Source organism: Lampris incognitus, chromosome 18 (assembly GCF_029633865.1).
Source record: "Lampris incognitus isolate fLamInc1 chromosome 18, fLamInc1.hap2, whole genome shotgun sequence".
NCBI classification, from domain to species: Eukaryota; Metazoa; Chordata; class Actinopteri; order Lampriformes; family Lampridae; genus Lampris; species Lampris incognitus.
The window spans coordinates 23,112,177-23,127,581 of NC_079228.1; the positions used below are offsets into that span (position 1 = coordinate 23,112,177).

Consider the following 15,405-nt stretch of genomic DNA (forward strand, 5'->3'; position numbering starts at 1 on the left):
CAAGTTGGAGGTAACACGGGGATTCGAACTTGCGATCCCCTTGTTGTTAGGCAATGGAATAGACCACTACGCTACCCGGACGCCCCAAAACATAGACATTTATGCCATTTGAAATATCAATAATTTGAAAAGATGTTATTTAAGATCCTTTATAATCTAGTTAATATTCCATTGTCTATTAATGAACTATCTGAAAGATTTCATGTTGGAAAGTAATCCTCCAGCTGCACATATGCAATGAATCACACCTTACATAGACAAAATACGCAATAGTTTGATCTCCCTGAAGGTAGGTGTGTGTGTATGTGTGTGTGTATGTGTGTGTGTGTGTGTGTGTGTGTGTGTGTGTGTGTGTGTGTGTGTGTGTGTGTGTGTGTGTGCACGTCTCCATACCATGCAGATCCAGCACCCCTTCTCTTACGGCCAGTGTCTTGGTTCCGTAGACAGGAAGTTCTGGGGAGCGGAGGTTTCCGTGAAGGGTGATGATGGCTTTGTGCTGGAACGGCGCCCCCTCTTGACCAATCTGGAGTCGACCACCATCTGTGATGAGGATGTTTACCGCCTGTAGCTCAATATCTGCTTCATCAAACACCAACGTTCCCCCTGAGCATGAAAGGACAACCGATTAAAAAACTTTAAATTGACTGAAATTATGCAGATTAATAATCTATACAATAATGTATGGATGTTGTGCTGTAAATGAGGTCCTTTTGTCCCGATTCTATTGTAAAACATTTTAATGTTTTTTAAGCCAATGTCAGTATTTAGGAGGTGAAAAGGAGACTAATATTCGTGCCAAAAATAAAGCAGCAGGGTAACATTACACATTATATTTAATTCACATTAATTCATTCATTCGGGTTTCGATTCAGAAAGCCCTACACGTGTATGGATATGGACCTGACCTCAGACCTTAACTGTGAAAAAAACGTAGACATAAGAAAAAAGAAGAAAAAAAAAGACATCTCCAATAGGCCTTCCACTATAGGTATTATTTCTATAAGAGTTTCATCACCTTGAATCAGGAGCATTTTCAGCACCGGCGTGCTGGTGTCCAGCAAGATGGTTTGGCCTTTGGTGACCACAGCAAACGTGCCCTTCTCTGGTGGAGACAGTCCTCCCCAGGTGTACTTAGATGACCACACATCAACGTAGAAGAAATCGGCATTGTCCTGAGGGGGAGCGAGGCAAATGGCAGGTCAGGAGTTGAAACCATATATATATATGTATATATACACTACCGTTCAAAAGTTTGGGATCACCCAAACAATTTTGTGTTTTCCATGAAAAGTCACACTTATTCACCACCATATGTTGTGAAATGAATAGAAAATAGAGTCAAGACATTGACAAGGTTAGAAATAATGATTTGTATTTGAAATAAGATTTTTTTTACATCAAACTTTGCTTTCGTCAAAGAATCCTCCATTTGCAGCAATTACAGCATTGCAGACCTTTGGCATTCTAGCTGTTAATTTGTTGAGGTAATCTAGAGAAATTGCACCCCACGCTTCCAGAAGCAGCTCCCACAAGTTGGATTGGTTGGATGGGCACTTCTTGCGTACCATACGGTCAAGCTGCTCCCACAACAGCTCAATGGGGTTCAGATCTGGTGACTGCGCTGGCCACTCCATTACCGATAGAATACCAGCTGCCTGCTTCTGCTCTAAATAGTTCTTGCACAATTTGGAGGTGTGTTTAGGGTCATTGTCCTGTTGTAGGATGAAATTGGCTCCAATCAAGCGCTGTCCACTGGGTATGGCATGGCGTTGCAAAATGGAGTGATAGCCTTCCTTATTCAGAATCCCTTTTACCCTGTACAAATCTCCCGCCTTACCAGCACCAAAGCAACCCCAGACCATCACATTACCTCCACCATGCTTAACAGATGGCGTCAGGCATTCTTCCAGCATCTTTTCATTTGTTCTGCGTCTCACAAACGTTCTTCTTTGTGATCCAAACACCTCAAACTTGGATTCATCCGTCCACAACACTTTTTTCCAGTCTTCCTCTGTCCAATGTCTGTGTTCTTTTGCCCATCTTAATCTTTTTCTTTTATTGGTCAGTCTCAGATATGGCTTTTTCTTTGCCACTCTGCCCTGAAGCCCAGAATCCCGCAGCCGCCTCTTCACTGTAGATGTTGACACTGGTGTTTTGCGGGTACTATTTAATGAAGATGCCAGTTGGGGACCTGTGAGGCGTCTGTTTCTCAAACTAGAGACTCTAATGTACTTATCTTCTTGCTCAGTTGTGCAACGCGGCCTCCCACTTCTTTTTCTACTCTGGTTAGAGCCTGTTTGTGCTGTCCTCTGAAGGGAGTAGTACACACCGGTGTAGGAAATCTTCAATTTCTTAGCAATTTCTCGCATGGAATAGCCTTCATTTCTAAGAACAAGAATAGACTGTCGAGTTTCAGATGAAAGTTCTCTTTTTCTGGCCATTTTGAGCGTTTAATTGACCCCACAAATGTGATGCTCCAGAAACTCAATCTGCTCAAAGGAAGGTCAGTTTTGTAGCTTCTGTAACGAGCTAAACTGTTTTCAGATGTGTGAACATGATTGCACAAGGGTTTTCTAATCATCAATTAGCCTTCTGAGCCAATGAGCAAACACATTGTACCATTAGAACACTGGAGTGATAGTTGCTTGAAATGGGCCTCTATACACCTATGTAGATATTGCACCAAAAACCAGACATTTGCAGCTAGAATAGTCATTTACCACATTAGCAATGTATAGAGTGTATTTCTTTAAAGTTAAGACTAGTTTAAAGTTATCTTCATTGGACAGTACAGTGCTTTTCCTTCAAAAATATGGACATTTCAATGTGATCCCAAACTTTTGAACGGTAGTGTATATATATATATATATATATATATATATATATATATATATATATATAAAATCAATGAAGTAAGTAAAAAAAAAACACACACACGCACACACACACACACACACACACACACACACACACCTTCAGGGAGCTTAAACTATTGTGTCACATCCAGGACAATAGATCAGAAGATCAAAGGAATTAATTGTTTTGCTGAAGGACACTTCAGCAGTACAGATAAGAGCTGACACAGGAAACTGAACAAGGATGGTCTCTAACCACTCAGGCGCCCTGCTGCCAATGCTAAAAACGAATGCAGTCATGTCCACCTGATGGCACACTTCTAAAAAAGAAATAATGGGTCAATAAAATCTAGATCGTTTGAGCTGTCTTACCATTCTGGCGATGCCTTGGTCCCCAATGCTGACCCGAACCTTGGTTTCTTGAGACCTGGGCTGAGCGTTGGTCACACAGATGATGTGTGTGTTGTTGGTTGACTGGATATCGCATACAGATCCTGCAATGGTTACGTTGACCTCATCACTGTTAGCGCTGTATGGTGGAAACAAAAAGAAAGAGTGGCTATAATGAGATCCAATAGTTGAAATAAGGTGAGTGAACAGGTGTAAAGTGGGACGAGAGGTTCATGGTAATCTTTAGTGACTATGGTAAAATACAGAATAGTGAGTGTACTTCTTTTCATAATGGTTGTTGAGTAAAAGAAGATGAAACACAATGGAAGCAAATTGGACATGAGGAAAACAAAAAACAATCAGTTAACTGAGCATCTAATTTCTCCAGCAACAGACCCATAATTTGGGGTTTCTGCAGCATTGTGTCACGTGAACACAATGCGCTCAATGCAGTAAGTCCTCCTGTATCGTACCTGAAACCTGAGCCTGTGATCGTGAGCCTAGTGCCTCCGGCGGTCCCTCCACGGCGTGGAGACACCGCAGTGATTACTGGAGTAAGCTGGGATTTGTAGGTGAAGCCATTTGATATGTTGACTGCATTCAGCCGGTTAATGACGGCAACAATGCAGCTCACCTCTGACTCAGTGCCTGAAGGCAGAGAAGATACATACACACACACACACACACACACACCACACACACACATGCATGTGCACATGCACACACATGCACACATGCGCACACACACGTACAGGCACACACACACACACACACCACACACACACACACATGTGCACACACACGCACCGCACAAATAAACACACGGGAGAAACCCCCAGACAGACAGGAGGACACACACGCAGAACAATAAAGTGACAGCAAGAATCAGGATGCGTGCTTGCACAGCAGTTGTAGCCTTGGATGTTTCTCCACCCGTGACGAGTCCCTGTCTTATCTGGCATGCTTGTTATTATCTACCATGCTGAGAACATTCCACATGGCGGGAACACAAGGCAAAGAAAGAAAAAAACAACCTTGCCCAAGCTTAAACGTATATAAAGTTCAGCTATTTTAAGACGAGACTGGTTGGGCACAAAAGCCCAGCCGAAAAACATTCTTTCCAAACAGAAATACCTCCATAAGCCACACCCTGACATAACAGACCAATACACATGTTCTTTAGATGCAGGGTGGGAAATCAACACCACCCACAACCTGAATGGGAAGACATGTTGGTTGCAATTAACTTTGACAGACATGCTACTTTATACGGTGCACTTTGTTTGTCCCGGTTTAGAGGTGCAGCATTATTTCTAACAGAAGCTGACACCCTCTCGTACGCACCATTGTTGAACGGAGACTGACAGTAGAGACGGGTGGACGTCGACGTTTCTCTGTCCACCTCACATTCCTCCCCGCAGATGAGCACGCTGGAGTTGTGAGGGTCGAACCCAGAGCCTTGGACCGCCAACAGAGCACCGCCACCGAAGCTGCCTGTGTGACAGCGAGCAGAGGAGCTTTTTCAACATTATTTAAATCTGAATGAAACAAAGTAACATGGGGTGATAGTTGTCAGATACAAATGTCACAAATAAAGCCTATTGAAAAAAAGAAAAAACAAAATTACAGTGCTTCTTTGTCATGCATATGTATATATATATATATATATATATATATTTATTACTTTATTAATCCCTGTGGGGAAATTATGCTCTGCATTTAACCCATCCTAGCGGTGTAGCTAGGAGCAGTGGGCAGCCGCCGTGCAGCACCCAGGGACCAAATCAAGTTCGTCTTGCCATGCACAGAGGGGGCACAGACAGGAGTATTAACCCTAACATGCATGTCTTTTTGATGGTGGGGGAAACCGGAGCACCCGCAGAAAACCCACCACAGACACAGGGAGAACATGCAGACTCCTCACAGAGGACAACCTGGGACGACCCCCAAGGTTGGACTACCCTGGGGCTCGAACCCAGGACCTTCTTGCTGTGAGGCGACTGTGCTAACCACTGGGTCACCGTGCCACCTATGTATATATTCAAATATTTTACTTTTACCAGATCACATTTTCACAGTATTAAAACCTTGTTTGTTCTGAACAGTATCATCATATATCACATAAGTATATTGGGAGTATTTGATATGAGTCTTGTAGAATAATACTGATGAGATTGATATTTTCATAATGCCTTCATGTTTAATTGCTTGAAAATGACTGACACATTGACAGGCAACTCTCTCTCTCGCTCTCTCGCTCTCTCTCTCTCTCTCTAGCGCCCCTTGTTGACTATACTAAATAATGTTTGAGAGTTTTTTACATTTGTATTTTAGGCCTTAAGCTGACACTCATATCCAGGGCAACTTGTAATAGGTTCAATAGTACAATAAGCTTCAAAACCTAAATCACCAACATTTGAAACAACCAACAGCAGAGAATGCCAGAGCCCTGATAACATTCCTGCGAACACAGAATGACCAAAGAAGAAAACAGGAGGCCTTGATTTATTAAACAAAACAAAAAAAACAAAAAAAAGGGTCAACCTCACAACTTACCCTCATTGGGCTGGACCCCATTGAGAAGCAGCTCATAGGAAAAGACTACGTCTGACTGGGCGTGACCTTTGACCTGGTGATGGAGGGTGACTGCATACGTCCCACCTGGGTTTTCACCTGCAGTACACTGGACCGCCGTGTCAGTGACAGTCGACACATTGCAGGGCACACGGTTGATGACCACGGACACATGCTGGAGGTCGCTGCCAAATCCTGTTCCTGTCAGTGTGATCACTGCTCCGCTAGGACCTACAGGATGCAAACAGAGAGGGAGGTGAGGAGAGGTAATGAGAAGCAGGCACGATGGATTACTTGAGAGACGCTACGCGGTTTGTCAGTCAGTTTACCTAGGGGAAATCAATTCTACTTACAATGTTAATATTATTATTATATATACACAGCTATATCTTTCTATTATCATATATCTGTTATTAACTACCCTATTATATATCAGTAAACATGATAACATTTAACCACTCAGGTGTTAAATTTTATAATATATAATGTATATTCTATATTACATATATGTAGATAGTGTTTATTATTATCAATCTTCTTATTATTGTTATGTATCTATATTTTGTAGATATATCTATAGCTATATATATCTTTACATTATCATATAGCTATTTTAACTACTTTATGATCTATTTATGAGCCATTATTACATCTATCTCTATTACATATTTGCACCACTCATATATTATATATTGCATTTTTTATATATACATATATAAAATATGATTATATGTTTTAAATACCACTGCAGTATTGTATGCTGTGTGTATGTTCCACTGAGAGGTCAGGAAACGTTATACTGTCCCTGTTTTTTAGTATGATGATAATAAATTTGAACTGAGTACTGTATCCAGAATTTTACAGGAATTTGACCTGAGAAATTTCTTTCTTTTTTTTGTGTGGCTTTTTTCCCTCCTTTTTCTCTCCAATTGTATCCGACCAGTTACCCCACTCTTCAGAGCCGTCCCGGTTGCTGCTCCACCCCCTCTGCCGATCCAGGGAGGGCTACAGACTACCACATGCCTCCTCCGATACATGTGGAATCATCAGCCGCATCTTTTCACCTGACAGTGAAGAGTTTCCCCAGGGGGACGTAGCATGTGGGAGGATGATGCTATTCCCCCCAGTTCCCCCTCCCCCCAAACAGGTGCCCCGACCGCCCAGAGGAGGCACTAGTGCAGCGACCAGGACACGCACCCATATCTGGCCTCCCACCCACAGACACAGCCAATTGTGTCTGTAGGGACACACGTCCAAGCAACATGGGATTTGAAATGGCGATCCCCGTGTTGGTAGGCAACGGAATAGACCACTACGCTATCCGGATGCCCTGACCTGAGACATTTCTGTGGTTTTTCAGATAAAGAATCTTCTGAGTCCAATCGGGACAATCATTGGCTTCTTGATCTTTTATGGGTTGAGATCTGTATGACCCTTGACCTTGTGAAACCCTTTAAAAACCATTGTATTGTTGAAAAATTCATGGTCATCCATTTACAAATGGCCTTTCTTTTTTACTCCTTGAGAGGTTCTCATTTTGCAGATGCAACTATTATTCTGACCTGCCACAAGTGTCATGTCCTCTACTTACCCGTGGCAGGGCTGATGGCGATGACGTTAGGCGTGTGTGCCTGCGAGTAGGTGAAGTTTAGAGGCGCATACTCTACATAGAAGACCTGGACCTTCACTGTCACCAGCCCCTCGTCATGGGGTGGGGTCAGGCAGCGCAGCATCCCGGGAGTCGCCTCCAATATCTCACAGGGAGAGTCACCGACCATCACGCTTGTGTTCCCCGGAGCAAAGCCATTCCCGGTGAAAACAAGAGGCGTGCCTCCGGCTGTGCTACCCACGTCTGGGCTGAGGGACGCTTGAGCTTGGCTGTTCAGGGTAACTTCCCCAGATGCCAGGCCTTTATCTCTTACAATCACCTGGAGCTCATGGTTCCCAGCCGGCAGAGCATCAACCCAGAGAGTGATGCTGCCGTCTGTCACCGCTGTGACATTCAGCTCTATGGAGCTGGCAACAACCAACACACCTTCAACACTGCTGCCGAACCCGGACCCGGACACTGTTACCGTGGTGCCGCTACCATTAACACTGTCGGGGGAAATGCCGATAAGCGTAGGTGTGAGGGAGGCAGAGTACAGGAAGGAGCAGTTTGAGTGGCAGGAGCTCCGGATCCTCCCTGTTTGGAAGACGATGTCACCAGCCCGCGGCTGAGAGGGAGAGGTATCACAGATAACGTGGGTGTAATTGACTGACAGGACATCACAGGGCGTGTTGGCTACCGTCACTGTTCCCTCTGAGAAGCCAGAGCCTTGGATGTGGAGTCGAGTGTAGCCAGTGGGGCTGCCAGCAGGAGGCGACACCGAATCAATCACCGGCAGAACCACGTAGCGTCGGTCCAGCTCTTTTTGGACCGTGACAATGGCGCTGCCCAGGTTGTTGACTCTGACAGCCACAGGGTGAGGGGTGCCAATAGGGGCTCCACTGTCTGCGCTGAGCCTGCAGTTGATTTCGGTGTGAGAGCTGTTGACCACGCGGCAGGGAAGACCTCCCACTGTCACCTAGATGGAGCAGACAACTACGAATCACACAGAGAAATATCAAAACATTTATCTTATGGAGTGAGTTAAAGGTGAAATCTGGGATTTGTTCCTCTGTTAATGTTTAGTTATTTTATCCATCTGGACCATGGAGTCAGGTTACATAATGCTAACTGGAATCTTTGCCGTGGTTGGAGACGTTCTCCATATACTGCAGTTGAATTTTTTGAGCGGTTAGAATTAGGGGGGGGGGATATATTGCAGCTTGTTCTACGTGGGATGTAGTAAATGACTATAAGTATTGCCAACATCGAGTGCAAATTGTCACTTTTTTTTTTAAGCCGCCAGCATGAGACTCGCTTTGGTGTTTCGCTTCTCTGGCTCTCTTCTATGGCCCGCTCCTTCTCACAGACACAAAAATAAAAAACTCACATACATACATCACATACACTCGCCCGCTCAGCCAGACCACTCTCCTGGGCGATAGGTGAGGCGTGTGTTTTTATATCTGGGGACAACACAAGGACAGAGTCTGGACCGAAGGAAAGAAGTGAAGCGCCAAAGCGATTCTACACGTGTTGAGTTTGGAAATGTAAAATTGGCCTTATACAAATCAGGTAGAGAGGGGATAATATGGATGCCTCCATAAGTAAATCCTGATCTTATTATATTTTTAATTGTTCCCTCTGTTTTGTTTTGGATAGCAGAATTGTTGTTGTGAGGTGTCAGTAAGTACCAAGAAGCGCTGCACGGCGTGTGTCACATGGCTGTAATGTATGTGTGTGTGTGTGCCTGTCTGTTTAACCTGCTGATGACTGGAGGAATTGGGGTACACACTTTTATTTTCTCAAAGGCTAAGTGCTGGACTTGTCGTGCAAGTGGAAAGACATACACTCAGGATTAAAACCCCAGCAATACTTACTTGCAACATTTCGCTCATTTGTCATTGAATGCCCAGAGTTTTCAGATATTCACACCTTTCAAGGATTCTCTAAGCTGATTTTGCCAAATGTCACAATTTCAGCTGGAGAGAGGGGACTTATCAGTGAATGCAGCTGGTGCAGAGTTTGGTTTGAATGCAAGTCTGCAGAGTCATGGCCCTCAGTGACATGGCCACTGCTCTAAACACTGAACCAAAGTCTTGGGAGGTTGAATCCGGCGTGGATGTGTTTTTTCATTTGTGCCTCCTCCCGCTGATGGCTGCCTGTCTGTTATACATGTTTTTTTGTTATGTCCAGAAAAATGGCATTGGTAACACTAGCTCCTCATACTGTACAGCAATGGAATGCTGTTAGCTGATCACCAGCTTAGTTGAAGTAGCCCACCTATTTCCCTGCAGTAATCAAAATATGCTCATAAGCCATGAGCACTTAACAGTTCTGTCCTTTGGATAGAATTTGCTTGTAAAAGCTAACACTTGGGAGCAGCATGGTGGTACAGTAGTTAGCACGGTTGCCTCACAGCAAGAAGGTCCTGGATTTGAGCCCCAGAGTAGTCTAACTTTGGGGGTCATCCCGGGTCATCCTCTGTGTGGAGTTTGCATGTTCTCCCTGTGTCTGTGTGGGTTTCCTCTAGGTGCTCCAGTTTCCTCCCACAATCCAAAGACATGCATGTCAGGTGAATCGACCATACTAAATTGTCCCTAGGTGTGAATGTGTGTGTGTGTGTGTGTGTGTGTGTGGGTGTAGGTGTCTGGCCTGGTGGTCTGTCCAGGGTGTCTCCCAGCCTGCCGCCCAATGACTGCTGGGAAAGGCTCCAGCATCCCCACAACCCTGAGTAGGATGAGCGGTTTGGATTATGGATGGGATGAATGGAGTTCGGAAAAGGTAATAGAAGACTGCGGTAGACAATTGGGTCCAAAAAGAAACAGCATTGGGTTTGTTGCTTTGAGCTCTGTTTTTCCAATGGCGTGCATGCAACTGCCACTATGGGCTATGCCTCTCAAATTGTGGTCACTCACTCATGGAGCGGGACGTTTGGTAGGATGTGCTCACAACTGATGTATGGACACACAGAGGATAACAAATAGCGCCGTGGGTCTGGACGGTTTCTCGCTTGTCAATAGGTGGGTCAGCTGACACGGGTCGTGCCCTTTATTGCTTCCTTTGTTGTGAAAATCAGACAGGGGCGGGATTTTCACTAAAAACTTATAAGAGAACTTATAAGAGAGATCAGGCAAGCAACTTTCTACTATTTTCTCTCCTTGCATGCCTCACCCACCATGTGCTACAAAGACATCCCTGTCATTCAAGGTTATCAAAAAAAATCACATCTGTCGCAGACAATGCAACCCTGAGAACCTCTATTCACTCAGGGAAGCCTCCTCTACTCACTCCTCCTTTACTTTTGGCCTATGGAATTGCCAATCGGCTCTAAATAAAACAGAATTTATCCAAGCACTTGCTAATCTGTCAGACATTCAGGTACTAGCCCTGACCGAAACCTGGATACATCCAGAAAACACTGCCACACTGGCTGCACTCAGTTGACTCTGCTTTCTCACACACACCTCATCCTGTTGGGCATGGAGGCGGTACGTGTGTTCTCATTTTCAAAGATTGGAAATTCACAAAGCCTTCTCCGCTAAGCAAAAATTCCTCCTTTGAATACCATGCAATCATGGTTACTGCTCCGATTAAGCTATTTGGTTGTCATATGTCATATGTCAACTGACAAAACCCCAAGTGACTGACTTCTTGTCTCTTCTGTCCTCTTTTGACTTCAAACAGGTTCCCACCCCTCCCACACACAAAGCAGGCAACACTCTTGATCTGATTTTGACTCAGAACTGCTCCGCAGCAAATCTGACTGTCACCTCCCTACATCTGTCAGACCACTTCTTTATTCAATTCACAGCCTCCTTACTGGAACATCCTCACATTCCTCCACAAATGGTCTCCTTCTGCCGAAACATCTCGTCCCTTACACCAACCCAGCTTTCCAATGAGGTCTTGGCTTCCATGCCTTCTCATAATGACTTCTCTTCTCTCCCTGTCAATGAGGCTACAGACACACTCTGTTCCTCACTAGCCTCCTCTCTTAGCAACCTCTGCCAAAATTTTGGTTGCTTGCTCTAGCATCCAAACCTGCTTGTAACCCCCCAGTCCATGGCTCACTGAGGTCATCAGACAGCAAAGGGCAGGACACAGAGCGGCAGAGAGAAAATGGCATAAAATCAGAGAGTTCACTGACTTCAGTGACTATCAGTGTCTCCTAGCATTATTCTCCTTCAGCTTAAAAACAGCTAAGACCACTTACTACCAGAACAAGATCTGTGGTGCCACTGATGCTCGAAAAATGTTTTATGCTTTTAACTTACTCCTTAATCTGCCTCCTCCTCTGACCTCCACTCCACTCATCCCAGACATGTTTACCTCATACTTTACGGATAAGGTTTCTGCCACCAGTTCTCTGAGCCTGACCAACTCTGTCTGCGGCTGCCAGCTAACAGTGCCTCACTCACCTCATTCTCCCCCCTGACCGAGGAGGAAGTCTCCAAGCTTCTGCTGGACTCTCGTCCCACTACCTGTCCACTGGACTCAATACCATCCAACCTCCTACAGACCATTTCCCCCGCACTTAACCCTGTGGTCACACACATCATCAACTCCTCGCTTAGAACGGGTGTGTTCCCCATTGCATTTAAGCAAGCTTGGGTCACCCCGCTGCTCAAAAATTTACACTCAACCCAGCCCAGGTTGAAAACTACAGACTGGTTTCACTCCTACCCTTTCTATCAAAAATACTTGAGTGCACTGTCTTTAACCAAGTCTGAATTCCTTTCTGAGAACAATCTGTATGATCTGAATCAGTCTGGCTTTAAGCGGGGTCACTCTACTTAGACTGTACTCCTGTCGGTAATGGAATTACTGTGTTTGGCTAGAACTCCTGGTCAGTCCTCAGCTTTATTGCTGATAGATCTGTCAGCTGCCTTTGACACAGTTAACCATCAAATCCTCCTCTCCACACTCACTGAGCTTGGTATCTCAGGGTCTGCCCTCCACTGGTTCATGTCCTACCTCTCAGGGAGATCTTTTAGAGTATCTTGGAGGGGAGAAGTTTCCAAACCACACGGCTTATCCACAGAGGTGCCTCAAGGGTCAGTGCTCAGTCCCCTTCTCTTCTCATTCAACACCACCTCACTTGGTGCAATCATCCACTCCCATGGTATCTCATACCATTGCTATGCTGATGATACCCAGCTCTTCCTATCATTTCCACCAGATGACCTCACAGTCTCAGCACGGATATTGTCATACCTTGCTGATATCTCTGCATGGATAAAAGAATACCACTTTCAGCTTAACTTATCTAAGACTGAGCTCCTTGTCATCCCACCCAGACCATGTTTACAACAACAGATCAATATACAACTCGGATCAACCCAACTCATGCCCACAAAGTCTGCCTGAAACCTGGGTGTCATAAATGGTGACCAACTAACCTTAAAGGTTCACGTGGCCTTGATTGCTTGGTCATGCTGAGTTTCCCTGTACAACATCAGGAAAATTAGACCCTACCCATCTGAGCATGCAGCACAACCCCTGGTACAGGCTCTTGTAATATCACACATTGACTACTGCAACTCCTTACTGGCAGGTCTTCCTACATGCATGTTCAAACCTCTGCAAATGATCCAAAACTCAGCGGCACATCTGGTCTTCAACCAACCCAAAACAGCACATGTCACTCCGCTGTTCATATCCCTCCACTGGCTCCCAGTAGCTGCTCGCATCAAATTCAAAACCTTGATGCTCGCTTACAAAACAGCAACTAAAACAGCTCCCACCTACCTGAACTCCCTCATTCAGGTCTACACTCAGTCCTACTCACTATGCTCTGCCAATGACAGGCACCTGGCACTTCAGCCACAACGGAGCTCTAAGTCACTAGCCAGACTCTTCTCTTCTGTAGTGTCCCGGTGGTGGAACGAGTTACCAAACTCCATTCGATCCACTGAGTCCCTCTCCATCTTTAAGAAGAAGCTAAAAACCCAACTCTTTCACAAACACCTCAACACCTGATGGTATTAATAAAAATGCAAAAAAAAAAAAAACCCACTTCTATGCTCCCTATGCATTGCTTTTGTGCACTGCCTGTTGACACCTATTTGTCCTCTTGGACTTGAACCTAGTTTTTGGCACTTGTGTTGTTGTCTCCTTACTAGATCCTTGCTTGTGTTACATTACATTGCTTTGGATAAAAGCGTCTGCTAAATGAAATTGTAACATTGTAACATTAAGTCTTTGTTGAACTTGAGCTCCATAGAACTAGGCTACAGTGTGTGGACCTACACCATTCCATTATGTATTTTTATTTAACAGCTGTTAAAAGCCATCTGTGCAATTTCCTGGTTTAAATGCTGTTTTGTTAAATTTAACTTGGTTGTGATTTCCCCCTTTTTGCATGCAAGTCTAAAATTGTTTCAATAGAAAACACTGATGAATATAAGCAAGAACGTTTTAATGCAGACATATACTGCAGGGACTACTACACTCATCATAAGATAAGATAAGATAAGATAAGATAAGATAAGATAAGATAAGATAAGATAAGATAAGATAAGATAAGATAAGATAAGATAAGATAAGATAAGATAAGATAAGATGTACTTTATTAATCCCCATTGGGAAATGTATCCTCTGCATTTAACCCGTTCCCACACACACTGTAGCTAGGAGCAGTGGGCAGCCGCCCTGCAGCACCAGGAGACCAACTCCAGTTCTTCTTGTCACGTCTCAGTCAGGGGCACAGACAGGAATATTAACTTAACATGCATGTCTTTTGATGGTGGGAGGAACCCAGAGTACCCAGAGGAAACCCACGCAGACACGGGGAGAACATGCAAACGCCACACAGAAAGAACCTGGGGTAGCCTGGGGTTTGAACCCAGGACCTTCTTGCTGTGAGGCAACAGTGTTAACCACTGGGCCACCATGCTGCGGGTGTGATTGTATGCATCAAAGGGTTAAATCAAGCATTTATGAAGTGCTTTAGAGGAGATTTCAAAATATTGAGATATATATTACCTAAAAATATCGCAATATTATTTAAAGGCCATATCGCCCAGCTGTAGTTAAAATGAACACTGGTGCAGTAGCAAACAACTAGCTACTCAAACAGGAAAAAGGATTCAAAAGTGAGGTTGATGTGATGATGCTTCTGTTGGACAGCTAATCTACCAGTTCTACAATCCATATTGCAGTAAAAAAGTGTTCCCATATAGTTTGGTGTAGTTTGTAATACTTAAGATTGCTCGTGTTAACTTTGGTACGAGGATGCCAATTTTACAAAGGTTGGAACTGTTTACTACTGAGCTGACAGCACACAAACGACAATGGCGCCTACACCTTGTTCATAGTTCTCCCAGCTGGAGAGCGGGACTAATCAGAGAAATCACGGATTTCAGCTTTAACCCACACACCTGAGAAGGAATGTCTGGAAAATTCGTCTTTTATGCTGCTTGTCAATAAATTGCAAAATATATTTCAAATAAGCCCAGATCCCTTACCACTGAAATAACACACTTTTAATGAAACATTTGAAATTGGATTTGAAAAATATTCTGCTTTCGACATGATTATTTTTTGCATTTAAATCTGTTTTTGTGTATGTTTACCCTAATCAGTTGAACCATAAAAATCCTTCTGACCTCATTTGCGCAGGTTACGTCACTGAAGCCAACACCATGGATGTGGATGACCTGGTGAGTTGTACCCTGGTGAGGTGAGATGTAGTGGACCATGGGGGTGGCGCAGGATGAGAGACTGAAGCTCAGGCCATCTGTGGTCTGATTGGATGGTTGGCTGCAGTTTCCCTGGGAGGAAATGCAATCTGGGGAGGATCTGGTGGCACGATGGGAACCTACAGTATATGGGAGATGCCGTTTTCACTTTTAACACTGTAAGCTTGAAAACTGCTGGGATATTGTGGTGCGGGTGGTCTGCTTTAGGATTCTGAATGTCGAGTATACCCACGGACTAATACATGTGTAATCCTCTGCTGCCTATTTTATGTTCAGTTGTTCATTTCTGCCGATA

The 15,405-nt window shown here is 44.3% G+C and overlaps 1 protein-coding gene across 1 annotated transcript in view; it reads right to left on the minus strand.

Moving 5' to 3' along the window:
• The window catches only part of LOC130128375 (fibrocystin-L-like), a 68,743-nt gene that overhangs the window by 22,258 nt on the left and 31,080 nt on the right, over window positions 1–15,405 (minus strand). The window contains exons 37-44 of the mRNA XM_056297995.1: window positions 15,018–15,229; window positions 7,411–8,386; window positions 5,802–6,050; window positions 4,590–4,739; window positions 3,719–3,893; window positions 3,228–3,384; window positions 1,016–1,172; window positions 394–603 (exon numbers count right to left, since the gene is read on the minus strand). Coding sequence (XP_056153970.1) covers window positions 394–603; window positions 1,016–1,172; window positions 3,228–3,384; window positions 3,719–3,893; window positions 4,590–4,739; window positions 5,802–6,050; window positions 7,411–8,386; window positions 15,018–15,229 — 2,286 coding nt within the window. The remainder of the gene's footprint in view (window positions 1–393; window positions 604–1,015; window positions 1,173–3,227; window positions 3,385–3,718; window positions 3,894–4,589; window positions 4,740–5,801; window positions 6,051–7,410; window positions 8,387–15,017; window positions 15,230–15,405) is intronic.